This window comes from Bubalus bubalis, chromosome 6 (genome assembly GCF_019923935.1).
Source record: "Bubalus bubalis isolate 160015118507 breed Murrah chromosome 6, NDDB_SH_1, whole genome shotgun sequence".
Taxonomy (NCBI): Eukaryota; Metazoa; Chordata; class Mammalia; order Artiodactyla; family Bovidae; genus Bubalus; species Bubalus bubalis.
The window spans coordinates 43,340,296-43,358,926 of NC_059162.1; the positions used below are offsets into that span (position 1 = coordinate 43,340,296).

The following is an 18,631-nucleotide window of genomic DNA, read 5'->3' on the forward strand; positions in this document are numbered from 1 at the left end:
CTTTGGGAAAAAGGAAGGAGGGAAAATAGTCTTTTTAAAATAGAGAACAAACTAGTAAATGTAAAAGAAAATTAGAGAATTAAAAATTTTAAACCATCATTTTGCACCTCAATGTGATAAACGATTCAATTAAGATCATCAGTTGATGCTAGAGACATTAAATAAAAGGATGTTAGAAAAAAGAACATTCTCATGGTGCCAAAATATTACCCTAAAGAATACTATTACTAAAGGGAGAAAAATGATCTTTACAATGGAAAGATCTGTTAGTCATAATCTTAACTGAACAATTATCATCAATAATGAGACAATCCAGAATTGCGTGTCTTCTGATATGATACAATATAAAACCTATAAGATAATCCATGAAATGCTTTCAAAAAACATTTAACCTGAATTTAATCAAACCTATAGACTTCCAGTTCAAAGGAAATGCAAATAAAGAAAACAAATCAAGTATATAGACAGATCAAGGATAATGTCAAGTAATAGATTATTCAAAAAGTCACGACAGGGGAAAAAAAGCCATCAGGGTATGAGGAAGTCTCTTCCAGGCTAAAAGAGACAATCAAATAGAAAGTATGAACCTTAATTGAATAGATCACAACAAGAAAAACCCTATAAAAGTTCATTTCTGAGACAATTGGAAATATCTGAATATGAATATAGATGGTACAATTTAAATTTTCTTAAGTGTGACAATGGGATTGAATTTAATTAGAAAAAATGTCCTTATTTTAGGAGTAAAGTGTCCTGATAATGCTAGTATGCAAAATGTTAATAATTGTTGAGTTCAGGTGGAAGGCAAATGGGCATAACCATTATTTCAACTTTTATATACTCAAACATTATTTTTTAATGAGAAGTGGACGAAAATTTCAGAGAAGGCAATGGCACCCCACTCCAGTACTCTTTGCCTGGCAAATCCCATGGACGGAGGAGCCTGGTAGGCTGCAGTCCACGGGCTCGCTAGGAGTGGGCTCACTAGGAGTCAGACACAACTGAGCGACTTCACTTTCACGTGTTGGAGAAGGAAATGGCAACCCACTCCAGTGTTCTTGCCTGGAGAATCCCAGGGACGGGGGAGCCTGATGGGCTTCCATCTATGGGGTCGCACAGAGTCGGCCACTACTGAAGCGACTTAGCAGCAGCAGCAGCAGCAGCAGCAGCAGCAGAATGAAAATTTAAATAGGAAAAAAAAAAAAGGTCTTTAACAATGCTTACTTTGTGAGTGCCTAAAGATAACCCAGGGCTTCACTGGTGGCTTAGATGGTAAAGAATTTGCCTGCAATGCAGAATACCGGGGTTCAAAACCTAGTGGAGGTGATGGAATTCCAGTTGAGCTATTTAAAATCGTAAAACATGATGCTGTGAAAGTGCTGCACTCAGTATGTCAGCAAATTTGGAAAATAGCAGTGACCACAGGACTGGAAAAGGTCAGTTTTCATGCCAATCCCAAAGAAACACAATGCCAAAGAATGCTCAACTACCATACATTTGCACTCATTTCACATGCTCAAAGGTTATACTCAAAATCCTTCAAGTTAGGATTCAGCAGTATGTGAAGTAAGAACTTTCAGATGTACAAGTTAGCTTTAGAAAAGGCAGAGAAACGAGATATCAAATTGCCAACATCCACTGGATCAGAGAAAGCAAGGAAATTCCACAAAAACTTCTGCTTCACTGACTAGTGACAGCCTGAAACCCTTTGACTGTGGATCACAACAAATTGTGGAAAATTCCTCAAGAGATGGGAATACCAGACCACCTTATCTGCCTCCTGAGAAGCCTGTATGCTAGTTAAGAAGCAACAGTTAGAACCTTATATGGAACAACAGACTGGTTCAAAATTGGGAAAGGAGTAAGACAAGGCTGTATATTGTCACCCTACTTATTTAACTTATATGCAGAGTACATCGTGCGAAATGCTGTGCTGGATGAATCACAAACTGGAATCAAGATTGCCCAGAGAAATATCAACAACCTCAAATATGCAGTTGATACCACTCTAATGACAGAGGGGCTTCCCTGGTTAAAGAGTCTGCCTGGAACGCGGGAGACCCGAGTTCAATCCCTGGGTCGGGAAGATTCCCCTGGGGAAGGAAATGGCAACCCACTCTAGTACTCTTGCCTGGAGAATCCCAAGGACGGAGGAGCCTGGTAGGCTACAGTCCATGGGGTCGCAAAGAGTCAGACACGACTGAGCGACTTCACTTCACTTTAATGACAGAAAGCAAAGAGAAACTAAAGAGCCTCTTGATGAAAGTGAAAGAGAGTGAAAAAGCTGTATTAAAACTCAACATTCAAAAAACTAAGATCATGGCATCTGGTCCCATCACTTCATGGCAAATAAAATGTGAAAAAGTGGAAGCAGTGACAGATTTTATTTTCTTGGGCTCCAAAATCACTGTGGCTGGTGATGCAGCCATGAAATTAAAATTTGATTGCTATTTTGAAGAAAAGCTATGACAAACCTAGACAGCATATTAAAAAGCAGAGACATCACTTTTCTGACAAAAGCCTGTATAGTCAAAGCTATGGTTTTTCCAGTAGTCATGTATGGATGTGAGAGTTGGACCATAAAGAAGGCTGAGTGCCAAAGAATTGATGCTTTTGAACTGGTGCTGGAGAAGACTCTTGAAAGTCCCTTGGACAGAAAGGAGATCAAACTAGTCAATTCTAAAGGAAATCAACCATGAATATTCACTGGAAGGACTGATGCTGAAACTTCTATACTTTGGCCACCTGATGCGAAGAGCCAACTCATTGGAAAAGACCCTGATGCTGGGAAAAGTGAAGTCGCTCAGTCATGTCTGACTCTTTGTGACCCAATACTGGGGAAGATTGAAGGCAAAAGAAGAGAGTGGCAGAGGATGAGATGGTTAGATAGCATCAGCATCACTGACTCAATGGACACATGAATTTGAGCGAACTCCAGGAGATGGTGAAGGACAGGGAAGCCTGGTGCACTGTAATCCACAGGGTTGCAGAGTTGGACATGACTTAGTAGCGACTGATGAACAACAAAAAGGTAACGGATACAAAGTAATGGAAATTTGGGGCATTGTGTGTGTGTGTGTGTGTATATATATATATATATATATATATAGAGAGAGAGAGAGAGAGAGAGAGAGAGAGAGAGAGAGAGAGAGAGAGTTGTTGTTTAGTCAGTAAGTTATGTCCGACTCTTTTGCAGCCTACTAGGCTCTTCTGTCCATGGGATTCTTCAGGCAAGTATACTGGAGTGGGTTGCCATTTCTCTCTCCAGGAGATTTTCCCAACCCAGGGATCGCACCTGCTTCTCCTGCATTGACAGGCAGATTCTTAGGGAAGACTATAAAACATCCAAAGTAAGCTTGAGACCTTAAAGTTTTAGAATTCACAGCAGTATTTTAAAAGTCATAAAATGAAGCATAAACTCACCTTATTTTCTGTAATCCTATCATCACCCAAGAAACATTACTGTTGTTATAATATTTAAAATGTATTGAAGCACCTTGCATATATTAGAAAAAAGCGCTTAATTTTTAATGGCTGTATTTACTATCCAAGCAGAATAAAGTAAAATGAAACATAATAAAACTTCAGCCTAAGGAGAAAACTTAAATCCCCAATTATTAGAAATTGTGTTTTTGTATATACAATGTCTTTTAAGAAACAGCAAACACATAAACCCACATCGACATTTTGTTTAAAATATTTAAGTGAAGTCTGATTTAACACATTTAATTAAACCTTTTAATACTCTATGTTTAAAATACATCTTAACAAGAGTGCATTTTCAGATTACCCCAAAACACTGTAACAGCATTCATTATTCTTTTAAATCCTTAGTGAGTTTAATTTAAAAAAAAAGATGAAAGTGTGTATCTCAGGTAAACTATTTTCAAAGGAATATCATTACTGTTCATTTTAAAGAAGTTATTTTAACATATCAGAGACCCTAAATAAGTAAACATAAATAAATGCAAAAATGAAAAAACCTGGTTAGATCTAATGAGGTTTGATACTTAACACCAGTAAAGGATGACTGGAAATGTGGAGCTATCAGTTAACAGTGAAGGTCTATTATGAGCCATACTAGCAACTGATACCAATTTTATTCTATGAACTCCTCCTCAGAGTAGTGATGCCTAATGGTAATTTAAAATTAGCTCAGGAAACACCCTTCTAGTTGCTAGATGGGATGCTGTTCAGTTCAATTGCCAAAAAAGCCAATTAGATCTTAAAAATAAATATATAAATAAAATTAGCTCAAAACTGTACATAAATATACAGCATAGGTTAAATTTACAAATTTTTAATGTCTTTTAATTATCCCAACATTTAATAAAATTGTCATTAAACATCAGAACTGAAAACTAAATAAAAAATACAAGTGCTACTTAGTACTGTATCTGATTGTTTTTCTACCCTTCAGTCGTATGTTCAGAAGCATCTGACAAAATATCTGAAATTAAAAATGACGTGTGTAAGTCTTTATGGGCTTCGCAGGTGGAGCTCATGGTAAAGAACCCACCTACCACTGCAGGAGATATGAGAAACACAGGTTCAATTGCTGGGTTGGGAGGAACGCTTGGAGGAGGGCATGGCAACCCACTCCAGTATTCTTGCCTGGAGAATCTCACGAACAGAGGAGCCTGGTAGGCTACAGTCCACAGGGTTGCAAGAGTCAGACATCACTGAAGAGACTTAGCATGCAGCATGCACAATCTCTATAAACAATTGTCATTGCCTGTGTCATTCTCATCAATTCAGAAAAATGTATATTAGTGATGAATGTTAAGGAATCTGGTCTTACCCCAAAAAAGTTCTGGCCTACATCCTCAGGAGGTCCCAGTAGGAGAAGTGTCTTTATTATTCATGTTGGGCTCCTCAAATTACACGAGCTAATTTATGCTAACATGAGACCCTGGTATCTGAGGTCTGCTAGTTCTCCAGGCAGAATCAGGGCTGGAGAGTGAGTTCAACTATGTGATCAAAGAATTAATCAAGCATGCCAAATAATAAATTATACAGAGTGAAGTAAGCCAGAAAGAAAAACACCAATACAGTATACTAACGCATATATATGGAATTTAGAAAGATGGTAACAATAACCCTGTGTACGAGACAGCAAAAGAGACACTGATGTATAGAACAGTCTTATGGACTCTGTGGGAGAGGGAGAGGGTGGGGAGATTTGGGAGAATGGCATTGAAACATGTAAAATATTATGTATGAAATGAGTTGCCAGTCCAGGTTCGATGCACGATACTGGATGCTTGGGGCTGGTGCACTGGGATGACCCAGAGGGATGGAATGGGGAGGGAGGAGGGAGGAGGGTTCAGGATGGGAAACACATGTATACCTGTGGTGGATTCATTTTGATATTTGGCAAAACTAATACAGTTATGTAAAGTTTAAAAATAAAATAAAATTTAAAAATAAAATAAAACTTTGGTAAAAATATGAAAACCAAAGCATGGGTGAATTTTCCCAGTTGGCAGTACTCTGCACGGAGTATCATAGATTTTAGCTTGGAGTATATATACAACATCGTCCAAGGCTTCACCAGGAATGGACAATTGGAAAGGATGACTAGAATTTAGACCCCTCCTTATATCTGTCCAGTGTTCTCTTCCTTTGGCTGGTTCTAATTTGTATCCTTTCTCTGGAATAACTATGATTGTGAATATAATAGCTTTCAGTGAGTTCTGTCTTTCCAGTGAATTATTGGACCTAGGTGAATTTGGGAAACCTCTGAATTTATAGTCACCAAGATGCTCTACAATAGTAGAATTTAAAATCTTCGGGATTTGAGGTCAGTTTATTTCCTCTGATATTTTCTCTTCTAGAATGTGTAGGTAATCAATCCTGCTTTGGAAAAAATTCTCTTTAAGAACAATAAAGACAATTATGATTACTACTACTGGTCACTATCTGAATCTGCCGAATAGCAGTGGTATCTATAAGATTTAGATTATGAAACATATTTGCATTAGCACAGGATTCAAGAATTTTGATATACTTTCAACAGAAGTATTCCAGTACAAATATAAAGATTTTCAGTTGGTGCTTCTCATGTAGTTAGAACTCCACACTTCCATTGCAGGAGGCATAGGTTTGATCCCTGGTTGGGGAACTGAGATCCTGCAAGCCATGCAACACAGCCAAAAAAATAAATTATGAAGAAAACATATACCAATTACTGTAATCTCTTAACTTTGACGCTATCAAAAGAGACAATTTGTTTAAAGCAAAAAGTTTTAGACTGTTATAATCATACAGGTAGAGAAATTCTAACTAGTTTAAATAAGATCCAGTCTTTCACACTAGAGCAAAGTAAAAAGGAAGAGCATAGTAAAAAGGAAGGTAACCAGAGAGGTAGGAAAGGCCTCAGGGAGTCATTTTAATCTATTTTCAGAAATCTAGAGAATAGAAAATAACTGGATACCAAAAAATGACAAAGAGAAATTTATCAATTAAAAAGCCATTTAAACAAAAGACCAATTTATACATTCCTTTGAATTATGTCCATAAAAGATTTAAATATACAAATCACAACCCCAAACCCAGAAGAATCTTTTTAAACAAATGAAATACATATAATGACAAATTCAGAATCCAAATCATTTAAAAAATATTTTAAAAATCACAGTAAATTATATCTTATAATAAGAAAAAAATCAAAATGAGAGTTATATACAATTGTTAAAGTTTCAAAAGTTCAATGATGGAGCAATGGTACCATAATTTCTTTAAATAAATTCTATTTACTGATATTTATACAATATACCTATTTCAATATTCTGTTAGATAATGAATTTAAATAGCAACTGTTGAAACAATGAAAATACTGAATTATAGTTATTCTTAAAACATCCTAATTTTGCCTATGTGTTCAAAATTGTGAATTACAGTAATATCCTCAAGAAAAGCCAGGTATTTGGTAAAGCAAGGCACACAGGACCAGATTTTGATAAAGGTGCTTTTTCTTTGGTCCTATAAGTACTTTAAATATGCTACATATCTGGGAGATTCTTAAGATGACTTTCAATATAGCATAAATAACTTTTATAAACTTTTTATCATGTAGAGCATACATTCACATGTAATTAAATATTATAACAATGAATGCGTAAATACAATGAGTGATGCTAAACCCTGTTTTTAAATACAAAACTCAGATGAGTGACTATACAATGACATGTTAAAGTTTAATAATCTGATATGTAGGAAAAGTTTATCAGTTCTTACAAATACTCTTATTACACTAGGTCTACTAAGCACAAAGTCTATTAGTTTCCACTCAGATTCTGTCTCCTTGGACTATAGATTAAATCTCAAATCACCTTTCCTTCTACGAAACTGTGACCTTCAATATAAATTGATGTAAACATTCAAGTTTTGCATGTCTAAATTACATTTTCCACTGTAAAAGTAGTCTATGACTTCTCTAAAAATCACTTATTAAAGAATTGGTAATATTACTGTGTTGATTACATCTATATGTTGCATTTCAAGCTTTTCTTCCAAAATACCATAGTTTTAAAGTTTTGTAGAACTATCAACTGGCACTCTTCTCCCACGCATTAGCACGTTTCTTTAAAATGAACAAAGTTGTTGAGAGATAAATGTAAACTTTAAAAAGTATAAGAATTTAAATAATCAAGGAATCATCATTATAGAAGGTTGACATAATAAGGCTTTTGGAGGTCATCAAAACACACACCACACACAGAAGAAAATGGCATTATGTGTACATATGACGTGATCTAGGACACAGGTCCACTGTTTCAAATATGGTTATTTCTTTATGAATCAAAAACTATAGACTATACAACCAATTCTCTATTCCAACCTACTAGAAAAGCAACATATAAATTATGCTTGTCTAATAAAAGTTTGCTTTGAGAATATATTAGACTATTTTGCTCATTCTCCAAACTCTTGACTACATTTTATAAACTTTGGAGGGAATCTTGAAAATTGTGTTATTTTTGGGAATCTGAAAATATACTACTACTATAACATGTCTGATGTCCAATAATTTGCTTGTATCATTTTTTGAAGTGTTAAAATTGGGAGAGACTAAACTTGAATTCACAATTAATGATGAATGCATACCAGATTAATACATAAGTACCCAACACTTCAGTGTAAGCTGAACATAAATCTTTATATTTAGTCTTGAATTCTCTGCATTACAGGTTTTAGATTTCTCTTAGCATTAAGTAGTAAATGTAAATGTGAATGTTGTTATAGTTTAAAAACACCATTCTCAAATTGTAGTAAAGTTATTTAATAAATACTCTAAAAAGTAGTCACTGAAAAATGTAAGTCAGAGTTCCAGAAAGTTTGCTTGGTACCAATTTGGAATTACCAGCAAATTAATGTAAAAATACTTTGTAATTTTAAGCATTTTAAAAAACTCTGTATGGAATATATTAGGCCTGTGTCTTGTTGAGACTAGGTTTGCCTCAGCAAAGTAACACAGCCAGTCCTAATTAGCCAAGACTAGCCAACAGATTGTAACATAGTATTTTCAGCCAAATTTTAACAAAATTCAATAGAATTATATAAAAATATTTATTTTTTACAGTTTTTATACAATTAGAACAAGAGACTTTTTAAAAATACATAATGCATGAAGGAAAAAATAAAGTACAATACTTCTATACACAATAGGTAATTCTGTCTCTAGTCAACAATAAATTAAACTCCTATTTCAATTTTAGAAAGTAATGTGCCCACCAATTCATTTGATCATTTCTGCTATATTTTCTCTCCCTGAACCATAACTCATGTAATTTGCAATCTCAACTCCAGTGCTAATCAAATGGAAAAGAAATGGAAAATAAACTACTACTGTAAAGCAAAGTTGTGGCTCTTTCTTGGCAGCTTTTGTAAGGTCACAAAAAGGGAGTTCAGAATTTGGTTGCCTCTCTCAGACATTTGATCAGAACATTCCTAGGAATGGTGGGTTTATGAGAGGCCTAGAAAGTTCTTCTGAACACTCTGAATTTATAGTTATAGTGCCATTTAAAATATATCATGGCAATCTGGAATGTCTCATTCTGGTCTCAATTTATTCATGTCTATACTATTATACATTTGGTTGTTTTGTCATCAGTTATAGATCAGTGAATAAAATCGTCATCTAAAAATGCTCTAGTTGTGTAGAGTATATGCTTTGATAGTTTAAAATTCTCCAAATGGAGACATTAGACAATAATTATTATTTTAAATTATTAAATGAGTATTTAACCCCTTTAAAATACATTTTAAAACTTTAATGGAAATTAACACAGAGAGAAATTTATTTTAAAGTAATAGTAAGGATTTATCCAATTTACAGAAAAGAAATACAATTAAAAGATAAAGGACAAAACTCCATTAATGTAAAAGTCACTGGCTACTATCTAGCACAGGAACAAATGGATTGCATTCAGCAGTTTCAAAGCACTAAAAAGATCTTAAAGTTTAGATGGAGAAACAGATGTGTATATTTCTTTATATTAAATTTAAGTATGAATTTTTTTCTCTGACAGATCAGACCCAGAAAGTTACTTTATCAACTTTTATGCATTTGAACATTTGCAACATATAGCAATCCTTTGTTTAGTAATCTTCTGTATAAATATAAAAATCTGAGATATGTGAAAATGGTTTTCAAATCATACTATTTCTTCACAGCTTTATAGATAATTATAATGTTCAAACTTTGAATATCCATGTTATTTGATATATCTGTACAGAAAGAATAAGATAAAAAACATTTAATAAAATTAAATATATATAATTTGCAAAATTGTTGTCTGACACTTGCTGTGTGCTGTTTCAAAGAGTGCATAGGATATTTCTGCAGCAATCAAAAACATAATATCTTTTAAAAAACTCAAATTTTAAATTTCCTCTAGTAATTATTCTAATCCCTGGAAATACTTTCAAGTTTTGATTTTTAGATGCAATAGGCATTTTGTTACATATATGTATATTTTATCCTTAAACTTTTATATTTTCAAATCATTTGAACATTATGATCAGATTCAGCATGATGATTTTCTCTTAGAATCTGTAGAAGTCCTCTGTGCAGCATTAATGTTGAGATTCCCAGTGCACCACTGTGAAAAACCAGATAAATTACCACTATGCTTTAGTGGGATTTCCTGCAGGTTTGGGATCATAACCATATAGGAAAGTAGCTGTTATTACAAGGATGGCTCCAAGGAAAAAGACACTAAATAGATGAAGAAAAAATGAAGAAAAGAAAATCAGATTAAAAACAACACAAATTATATTTCTTTACTATAAAACACAAATATAATTTGGGAAAAAATGTTCCAGTAACATGGCTAACAAATACTAAGTGGTTACTAGATTCCAGATATTCAGCAGGGTGTTTTACATGCATTATCTCATTTAGTTCTCAAACAACTTTATGAAGGACTAGCATTGCCCTCATTTGTTAATATAAGAAGAAACAAGTTTAGAGAATTTAAATAATTGTCTTAAAGTCCCACAGCTTGAAGCAGAAAATGGGATTCAAACTTGGGTATGTCTGACTCTAGAGCCAAACCTGCACTTCCATCCACTGTGCTATATATACTGTAGTCTCCCAAAATAAGTATGTATAAAATGTTGTGTTTCATCTTTTTTTAAAACCTTTTTTAAAAACTGTAGTTAATTTATAACGTTTTGTTAGTTTTGGGTATACAGCAAAGTTATTCCATTAGACATGTATGTGTATATAAAGTATTTCATTTTAGTATGCTTTTTGCCTATAATACATTGAAGACTAACAGATTTCGATTTTTTAACAAAATTTGAAAATATGCAGGGAAAACTGCACTCTTTTCAAACCAAAGTTCAGTTTAAAGTCAAAGGTATTAATAAATAAAACTCAGGACTAATTTTTATAGTAGTAGTGTTAGTTGCTCATTCATGTCTGACCATTTGCAACCCCACAGACTGAAGCCCACCAGGCTCCTCTGTCCATGGTATTCTCCAGGCAAGAATACTGGAGTGGACTGCCATTCCCTTCTCCGGAGGATCTTCCCAACTCAGGGATTGAACCCGGGTCTCCTGCATTGCAAGCAGATTCTTTACCATCTGAGCTATGGGGAAGATCAGTTTTTATAGGATGCTTTAAAAAAGGAAATTAGATTAAGTGCAAGAAGACTTGTTTTTTTCTTCATCTATCCACATATATATAATATACCTTACTATAAACTAGAAATGAATAGAAACTGGTACTGGAACTTAAACTGAATATAAACTAGAATATCAATTTTAACTTTTAATGTGTATATTCTTTGAAGTGCTATTACAGGGATATGAATTAGTCTTGTTTTTAAAGTTTTATTAACAGTTATGATTTAAAGGCCCTTCATAATCCAGTCCTTGCAGTCTTATCTCCCACACTCCACCCAACCCCCTCTAGGGAACACAACATGCCTTTCAGGACACTGTCTTTGTAGATGTTATTCCTCTGCCTGCAATGTTCCTCCCAAGAAAACTGCTTATTGATAACAACTCAGGTCTAAAGTCTCTAAGACTAACTTCCCCAAGCAAAGTTACTCTATGGTAACACTTTATCACACTATAGTAAATAATATGATATTTACATTCTGCTCCTCTGTTCAACCATGTGTTCCTCACTCATCATTATATTCTAAGAACCTAGGATATATAGGGAGCTTAGTCACTACCTGTTATGATACGTCTAGTGTTGACTTGCTGCAGATGGGCAACTTTTCAAAAGCCTTGAATACAGGTATATGTAGACAATTAAGAGAACATAATACTTCCTGCAATGTATCCTGAAGAAAATTACTACCACAGGAATATTTGGTTAACTACTTAGACTCTGACTGAGCACTTTCTTGGTCAATCATAATGAGCTTTTCCTAGCTTTCCAGAAACCTGGAATTGTATAAAATCACATGCTCAGTTGGAAAGTTGTCTGATCCACTTTCTAGGAATCCATTCTATGATATCTCTAACAGCATCTACTAGAATATCTATTACTATCAGGAAGCCCCTGCTTTCCCAATCCAGCTAGTTTTAGATGGTTCTGAGAGAAAAAAATTTTAAGGAAGAAGCTGCCAGAATTTAATACTTAAAGGATGTGCACCCCCTCTTTCTAATGGATTGTGTATGTACTTCCATTGCTGCATTGATCATAGTTATAATTTATTCTGTTTCTCCGATCACTGAGACCTCCTTGAAGATAGAAAATCATATCTTATTCATGCATTCCTATTTCTCTAGGATCTTCTAGTACACTGACAGACACATAGTGGAAACAATAAATTTTTGATAAAAGAATGCTGCTGCTGCTGCTAAGTCGCTTCAGTGGTGTCTGACTCTGTGCAACCTCATAGACCACAGCCCACCAGGCTTCCCTGTCCCTGGGATTCTCCAGGCAAGAACACTGGAGTGGGTTGCAATTTCCTTCTCCAATGTATGAAAGTGAAAAGTGAAAGTGAAGTCGTTCAATTGTGTTCAACTCTAGCAACCCCATGGACTGCAGCCTACCAGGCTCCTTCGTCCATGGGATTTTCTAGGCAAAAGTACTGGAGTGGGGTGCCATTGCCTTCTCCAAATAAAAGAATAAGCAAGTCTAAATATAAGGATGGTAACACCAACAAGCAAAAAATGAGCACCTAAAAACAGGAAAGGGAATACTGGTGATATGATATCAGTAGAGATGTCCAGCAGCCAGCTGAAAATAGGAATTTAGAGTTAAGGTGAAGTTGGGACTTCTTCATAGAGAGGACAGGTTAAGACATGACAGTAGATAAGATGGATAAGAAAGTGAGTGAGAACTGACAGGTTACCAAAGGAACAATTAGAAAGGCAAGTACAGGGCTCAAGGGTAGTACTGAGAAACCAAAAAACTGTTTCAGTAGGTGAAATGGGGATAACAAAGGAAAATATATTATTACATTCAGAATATAGATCTTTGCATGTATTAGATAATGGAAGTTTTCCACAAAAGTAAAAATACATAAAGATGGAAGGCTTAGCTATCTATTTTAGGAAAAATAACCTGTCTCCTCCATCTAACTTGGTGTCCTATGCATATTCTCAAAACATTCATTCATTCAATAATAACAGTATCATTGTCTTTTCTCCTTTTATCTTCATCCCAACATACTCTACATGCTCCCTCAGAAACACGGATTTACTCATGCAAGTAAGCACCTTACTAAAAAAACTCCTACTCTTTTGTCCCTCTGCTTGTTTACTTGTTCATTTACTTATTTTATTCCCTGTATGATTCAAAGATTTAAAGTTACCACCTTGGCCTTATATGAGGTTTTAATTTTTTTTAAGGTATGCCTTTTTAAGTTACCCTTAAAATCTACAAGTACTAAACATTCTCAAATAATATTAAAGCATGTAATTTCCCCCATTTAATAGGTAGGGAATTTAATGTTGTATTTAGTCACTAAGTCATGTCTGTCTCTTTTGAGACCCCATGCATGGACTGTAGCCCTTAGGGTCCTCTATCTAAGGGATTTCCTAGGTAAGAATACTGGAGAGAGCTGCCATTTCCTTCTCCATGGGATCTTCCGACCCAGGGACTGAATCCATGTCTCCTACATGGCAGGCAGATTCTTTATTGCTGAGCCACCTGGGAAGCCCTTAGGTAGTTTAGGTAGGGAATAAAACATCATTAAGATAGAGGTTTTAATTATTAGTCTCACTAGTAAGTAATTCATTCCAAAACCAAGCTAAAAACAGTAACACTTTTAAATTCATGCCTCAGAAAAATTACAGATTTCAACACGCATGTCCCAGTCCTACTGTTCAAGTTTCTAGAGAAGAACCAAACGATAAATGTTCAACATAGAAATATAACAAGCATATTACATTTTTCTACTACCATATTCCATCCATAATCCTATGTTACTCTTACTAACACAAACGAATTTTGTAATTTTAAGATCTTAAACATTCATTCAACAATCAGAGTATCTATTATATGCCAAGTTCTGGCCTTGCTTACTTATCAGATGGTGATAAGACTTTGGAAGACAGAAGGAAAGAATGTTGAAAGAGGGGTTGCTCTTTTTTTAGAGACATCTCTTGATAAAGGGATGTTGGAGCTAAAATCTGAAGACATGAGGGAGTATGCCATGTGAATATGTAGGGGATGAGTATTCCAAGAAGAATAAAGGGCAAATCAGAGCCCATAGCAAAAAGGTTAAAAGAAAAAAAAAAAAGGCAAACAAGAGGTAAGTAATGTCAGATGAGGATAGAAAGATAGATAAAAGCCAAACCAAATAGGCCACTGATGGTGACAACTTTTGAGTGACATGGGACGCAATCAGAAGGTTCCTGAGTACACTGATTTTGAAAATAATCATTCTGGTTACTGAATGGGGAAAATTCAGAGACACAGGTGAAGAAGCAAGGAGGCAAGTCAGGGGCCTATTTCCTTAATCTAGATGATAAATGAGGGTGACTTGGATCATGGTAATAGCATTAGAGGTTGTGAGAAACAGTCAGACTCTGGCAATATTAAAAAGGAAGCGTTAATAGGATTTGTCTCTGTGTTAGAATGACATGTGAGAGGAGAGTAAAGAGGATGACTTCACTGAGAAAGTAAAAAATTTTCATATATTTTAACTTTCTCTTATAAAACTATGTCCATATCTATAGACTCTGCCTTCAAAGAAGGATAAATTGTGTTCCTAAGTTAAAAGGCCTAAGCAATTGAAAGAATGAAGGTATGTACAACAATTGAGAACCCTGACAGAGATGGGGAATGAGTTATCTAGTAGACACGGAAGAGAAAATAGACAAATGGACAATTACATATAAAGGCCTGGAGTTCAAATTTAAATTTGAAGTTATTAGCCTATAAACAGTATTTAAAGTCATGAGAATAAAGATCACCAAGGAAGTGAGAGCAGATATAAGCCCAAAGACGAATGAAGACAGTATTCCAAAGTTTAGAAAATGAGAAGATGAAGAGGGAGTGAAATTACAGGAAACTAAGGATGGTATCCTAGAATCCATTAAAATATAATCTCATTACCCTGGGATTACAAGTTAATAACTGTAGACCAAATAGAACTTTATGTTATATGTTATACTTTATTATTCCTCACTCTGTCTTCTCTCTTGGTATCCATGACACTACACAGTCCTGGGTCTCCTGCTTCACCCATCATTCTTTTTGCAATTCTCTAGACTATTTTTCTCCCTAAAGAACTTTCTCATGAGCCACCTTTTCAAGGTGACTCAAATTATCTTATAAACAAATTATCTTCTTCAAGAATGTCACCTCCTTTCCTGGCTTAAGCTATATAAATTCTTAAAATGACTTTATATGACTTAATAATTTTTAAAAATATGACTTTTAACTTTGGGGGAAAGACCACCATTCAGATCTACTGGGGAAATTCTGGCCAGCCAAACTGTATAAAAAACTGTCTAGTGTTAGACTTTCTTTCATGCATTTAGTTTGAAACCCTTTTAAAAAAATAGTTAAATGAATCTTACTATATTTCTTTAAAAGCTGTAATAGAACAAAATTTTTCAGATCAGATCATATGAAGGACTCATTTTTATAAATAAGATCTAAAGAAATAGAAAAGAATACACTACCTGGTTGGTACAAAATCTTGTAGCCAAAAATAAGATATTAGTGTTGATAATATTATGGACAAAGAGGTTGCAAATCCTTTCAAAATGTTATCCGCATACTTAATAACAGCAGCTATTACAAGGCCTCCCAGTGCCTGCAGAAGTTTTAAAAGATTATTTTCAAAAATGGACACATATAAAACTGCTTTTCAAAATACTTTTTTGTCCTATAATCTGATTCCATTAAATAAGTGATTTTTATTAAACATTTTGTAACATATGAGCATCTAGGTTTTGTTCAACAGACTCTCTATTTCAAAAGGTATCGGATAAAATAACTACCAGAAGAATCTGCAGTTTGTTATAATGGAGTTTGACCATATTATGAATAAAATATCTATCCTTATCCAATTTAGTAATTAAACATCACTTCTTCAGACAAATGTGGGAAGATTGAATACTCTGATTAGTGAAATATTTTTATTTTTGATTAAAAATAAAATGTAACTTGATATTTTACTAGCCTTTTAATTGCCTAACTTGGCTCTCTTCCTCAAGTTTCTTCCCATTCTAATCTACCTTTCAAATTGCTGTCAGAGTACTCTTCCTGAAGCACTTTAATCATTCTCTTTAAGAGTATAGAAAGAACTTTCTGCCAAATCCCTCTCAAATTCCAAATTGTAGCTACTTAAATAATGGTTTTACCATATCTCATAGTTTTGTTTTCTACCAAACCCTGGAGAAGGGAATGGCAACCCACTCTAGTATTCTTGCCTGGAGAATTCCATGGACAGAGGAGCCTGGTGGGCTACAGTCCATGGAGTCGCAAAGAATCAGACATGACTCACTTCATTTCACCAAACTCTACGTATCAACTCCCAAATCTGAGTTACCCACTTTCATTGCACCTCTTCAAATGGTAAAAGCTTGAAGAGAGAAAGTCACAAATTATGCCAATGAGCTCACTATAAATAGATGTTTGAGTCCTGTTATTTCTTGGCAGTGCTCTCATTCTTCTATTTTCTCCCTCATACCAGCTGTACCAAACCTTTTAAATTCTTCTCAAGGCTGTAGTCCCTTCTTAAGGAAAGAGGGCTTTCCTCTTCAACAGGATAAAAGCCATCATAAAATCTTTCTCAAATTTTCTCTGAATTTTCACTTATCCCTATCTCCTTTTCTCTTATCTTAAAAATAGAAGTATCCTTCCTGCTTTCAAAACACAGTTATCCTTTGCTACCTTCTCACCCATCTTCCCTAAGGGACTTTCAGCTTCAAATATCTCTAGAGAAAGGCTGTGAAGGCAGAAACTTGTATCTTCATTTTTGTTTCCTCCAGAGTACTTAAGTATTTTTTGAAGATGAAATTACTCAATCCTTGAATAATTTCAAGTTATAAACTGAGGTTATTTGATAGGGATACTCCAATATGTAATGAATATTAAACTTTTAAACTGTTACAGATTTAAATATCTAGATCTGCTTCTTGAGCTTGAATGAACTGACTTTAGACTTCCTGTGAAATGATTAGAACTGTAGAAAAATTAAGAGTTGTATTTGTCCTCAATTTTAACTCTTTTATTATTCTTAATCTTGCATTTTCATTATGTTAAATTTAAATAGCACAAAGTTCACATTACGGCATTTAGATCAGTCCTATTTTAACTTCCCTGAATAAACTAGATATAATGAGAGTACTAACAGGAGAAGCCCTTTTTCCTCCTATCAGTACATCATAGCTATTTTGATTTTCTATGTTAAAATAAAATTTATTAGCATAAATACAAGAATTTAAATGCTTTACCTGAAGAACAACAACTATCCAGGTCAGTCGATTATATCCCTGAAAAAACCCATTCTTTGACACCAGTTCTCCATCATAAACATATACACCCATTAATCCAAATATACTCCCAAAGAAACCTTAAAAAAAAAAAAGTAAAGTCTATGTTATATGTTCTCTGGTTTGTCAGGAGAGAGATTTTTCCATTAACATTACCAATAATTTTAAACTTTTCCATTTTGATAAAATTTGATTAAAAGTTTTTTTAGTGGTACAATTATATAAACTTAGAAAAAATATACTTAGTACTATATTATGACTAAGAAAAAGACATGGGAATGTAAAACAGAACAGATTACCAGCTTTGGGGCACTGAAAAAATAGAGTGTATACATTACAGGACTGTATGGACACCCCATTCAAATATTTGTAAAATGTGCACTTTTGTATATTTCATTGTATCTTCCTATTGCTAGATCTACATTTTCATATATTCACATTCATATATGCAGATATAATAACTCAGGTATGTGGTATGGCATTTTTTTTTAATTAGAAATTTTGGATGTACGATAAGTAATATCCAAAAAGTTAGAAAAGAAACAGTCAGCCACAGGCAACATCAGAAGGTTGTTACTGAAGTCTCACCGTTAGGGAAAAGTCAGCTCAGTGAGAGAAGGAAATGTGTCTTGTTCACTGCTGAATCCCTTACTTCTACCACAGAGCTTATGGTAGACTTACCCCTTATGACTACTGGAACTAAGATTTCCTGGAGCAATCCTAAACTACGAATAAAGAAATGGTTATACTACAGGAGTCACCTCTTTAGGGGAAATTCTCTGGTAACATACGCAAAGAGTGCATGGTAAAGCAAATTTCTAAATAAAGTCACAACTAATCAAAGTATTCCACGATGAAAAAGGAACCAAAAGGGATGTGAAATGTTCTTTCTAAAATTTTATTTGCAGCAACAAGCAGTTTTTATAAGGTTTATTTAATTAAAGATACATAGAAATCTTTAAATATAACAATATAATCACTTTAAAAGTAATGTTAGAGAACATTTAAAACTTACCAAGTTGAATGTTTCTTATCCACACTGATTGTTTGGTTTCTTTTAAGATTTTCTCAAAGTAAACCCCAGCAAAGCCACTGGAAAAACATGCTGTGAGAACTGCCATGAGGCCTACAAATTGTGAGCCAGCTGAAAGTTCCTTAGAATTAAGCTCTTGAGAATCTGAGGGCCACTGAACAAAAAGAAACAGCA

At 34.3% G+C, this 18,631-nt stretch overlaps 1 protein-coding gene across 4 annotated transcripts in view; it reads right to left on the minus strand.

The window, feature by feature from the left end:
- Nucleotides 1–6,443: 6,443 nt before the first annotated feature.
- The window catches only part of SLC35A3 (solute carrier family 35 member A3), a 45,219-nt gene continuing 33,031 nt past the window's right edge, over nucleotides 6,444–18,631 (minus strand). For 2 of the 4 annotated variants that reach the window (XM_006049779.4, XM_006049781.3), the window contains exons 5-8: nucleotides 18,440–18,611; nucleotides 17,386–17,504; nucleotides 15,607–15,740; nucleotides 6,444–10,222 (exon numbers count right to left, since the gene is read on the minus strand). In XM_006049779.4, the coding sequence (XP_006049841.1) occupies nucleotides 10,132–10,222; nucleotides 15,607–15,740; nucleotides 17,386–17,504; nucleotides 18,440–18,611 (516 nt within the window). In that variant the 3' untranslated portion in view covers nucleotides 6,444–10,131. The remainder of the gene's footprint in view (nucleotides 10,223–15,606; nucleotides 15,741–17,385; nucleotides 17,505–18,439; nucleotides 18,612–18,631) is intronic. The other 2 variants (XM_025288215.3, XM_025288216.3) reach the window with 2 other exon arrangements.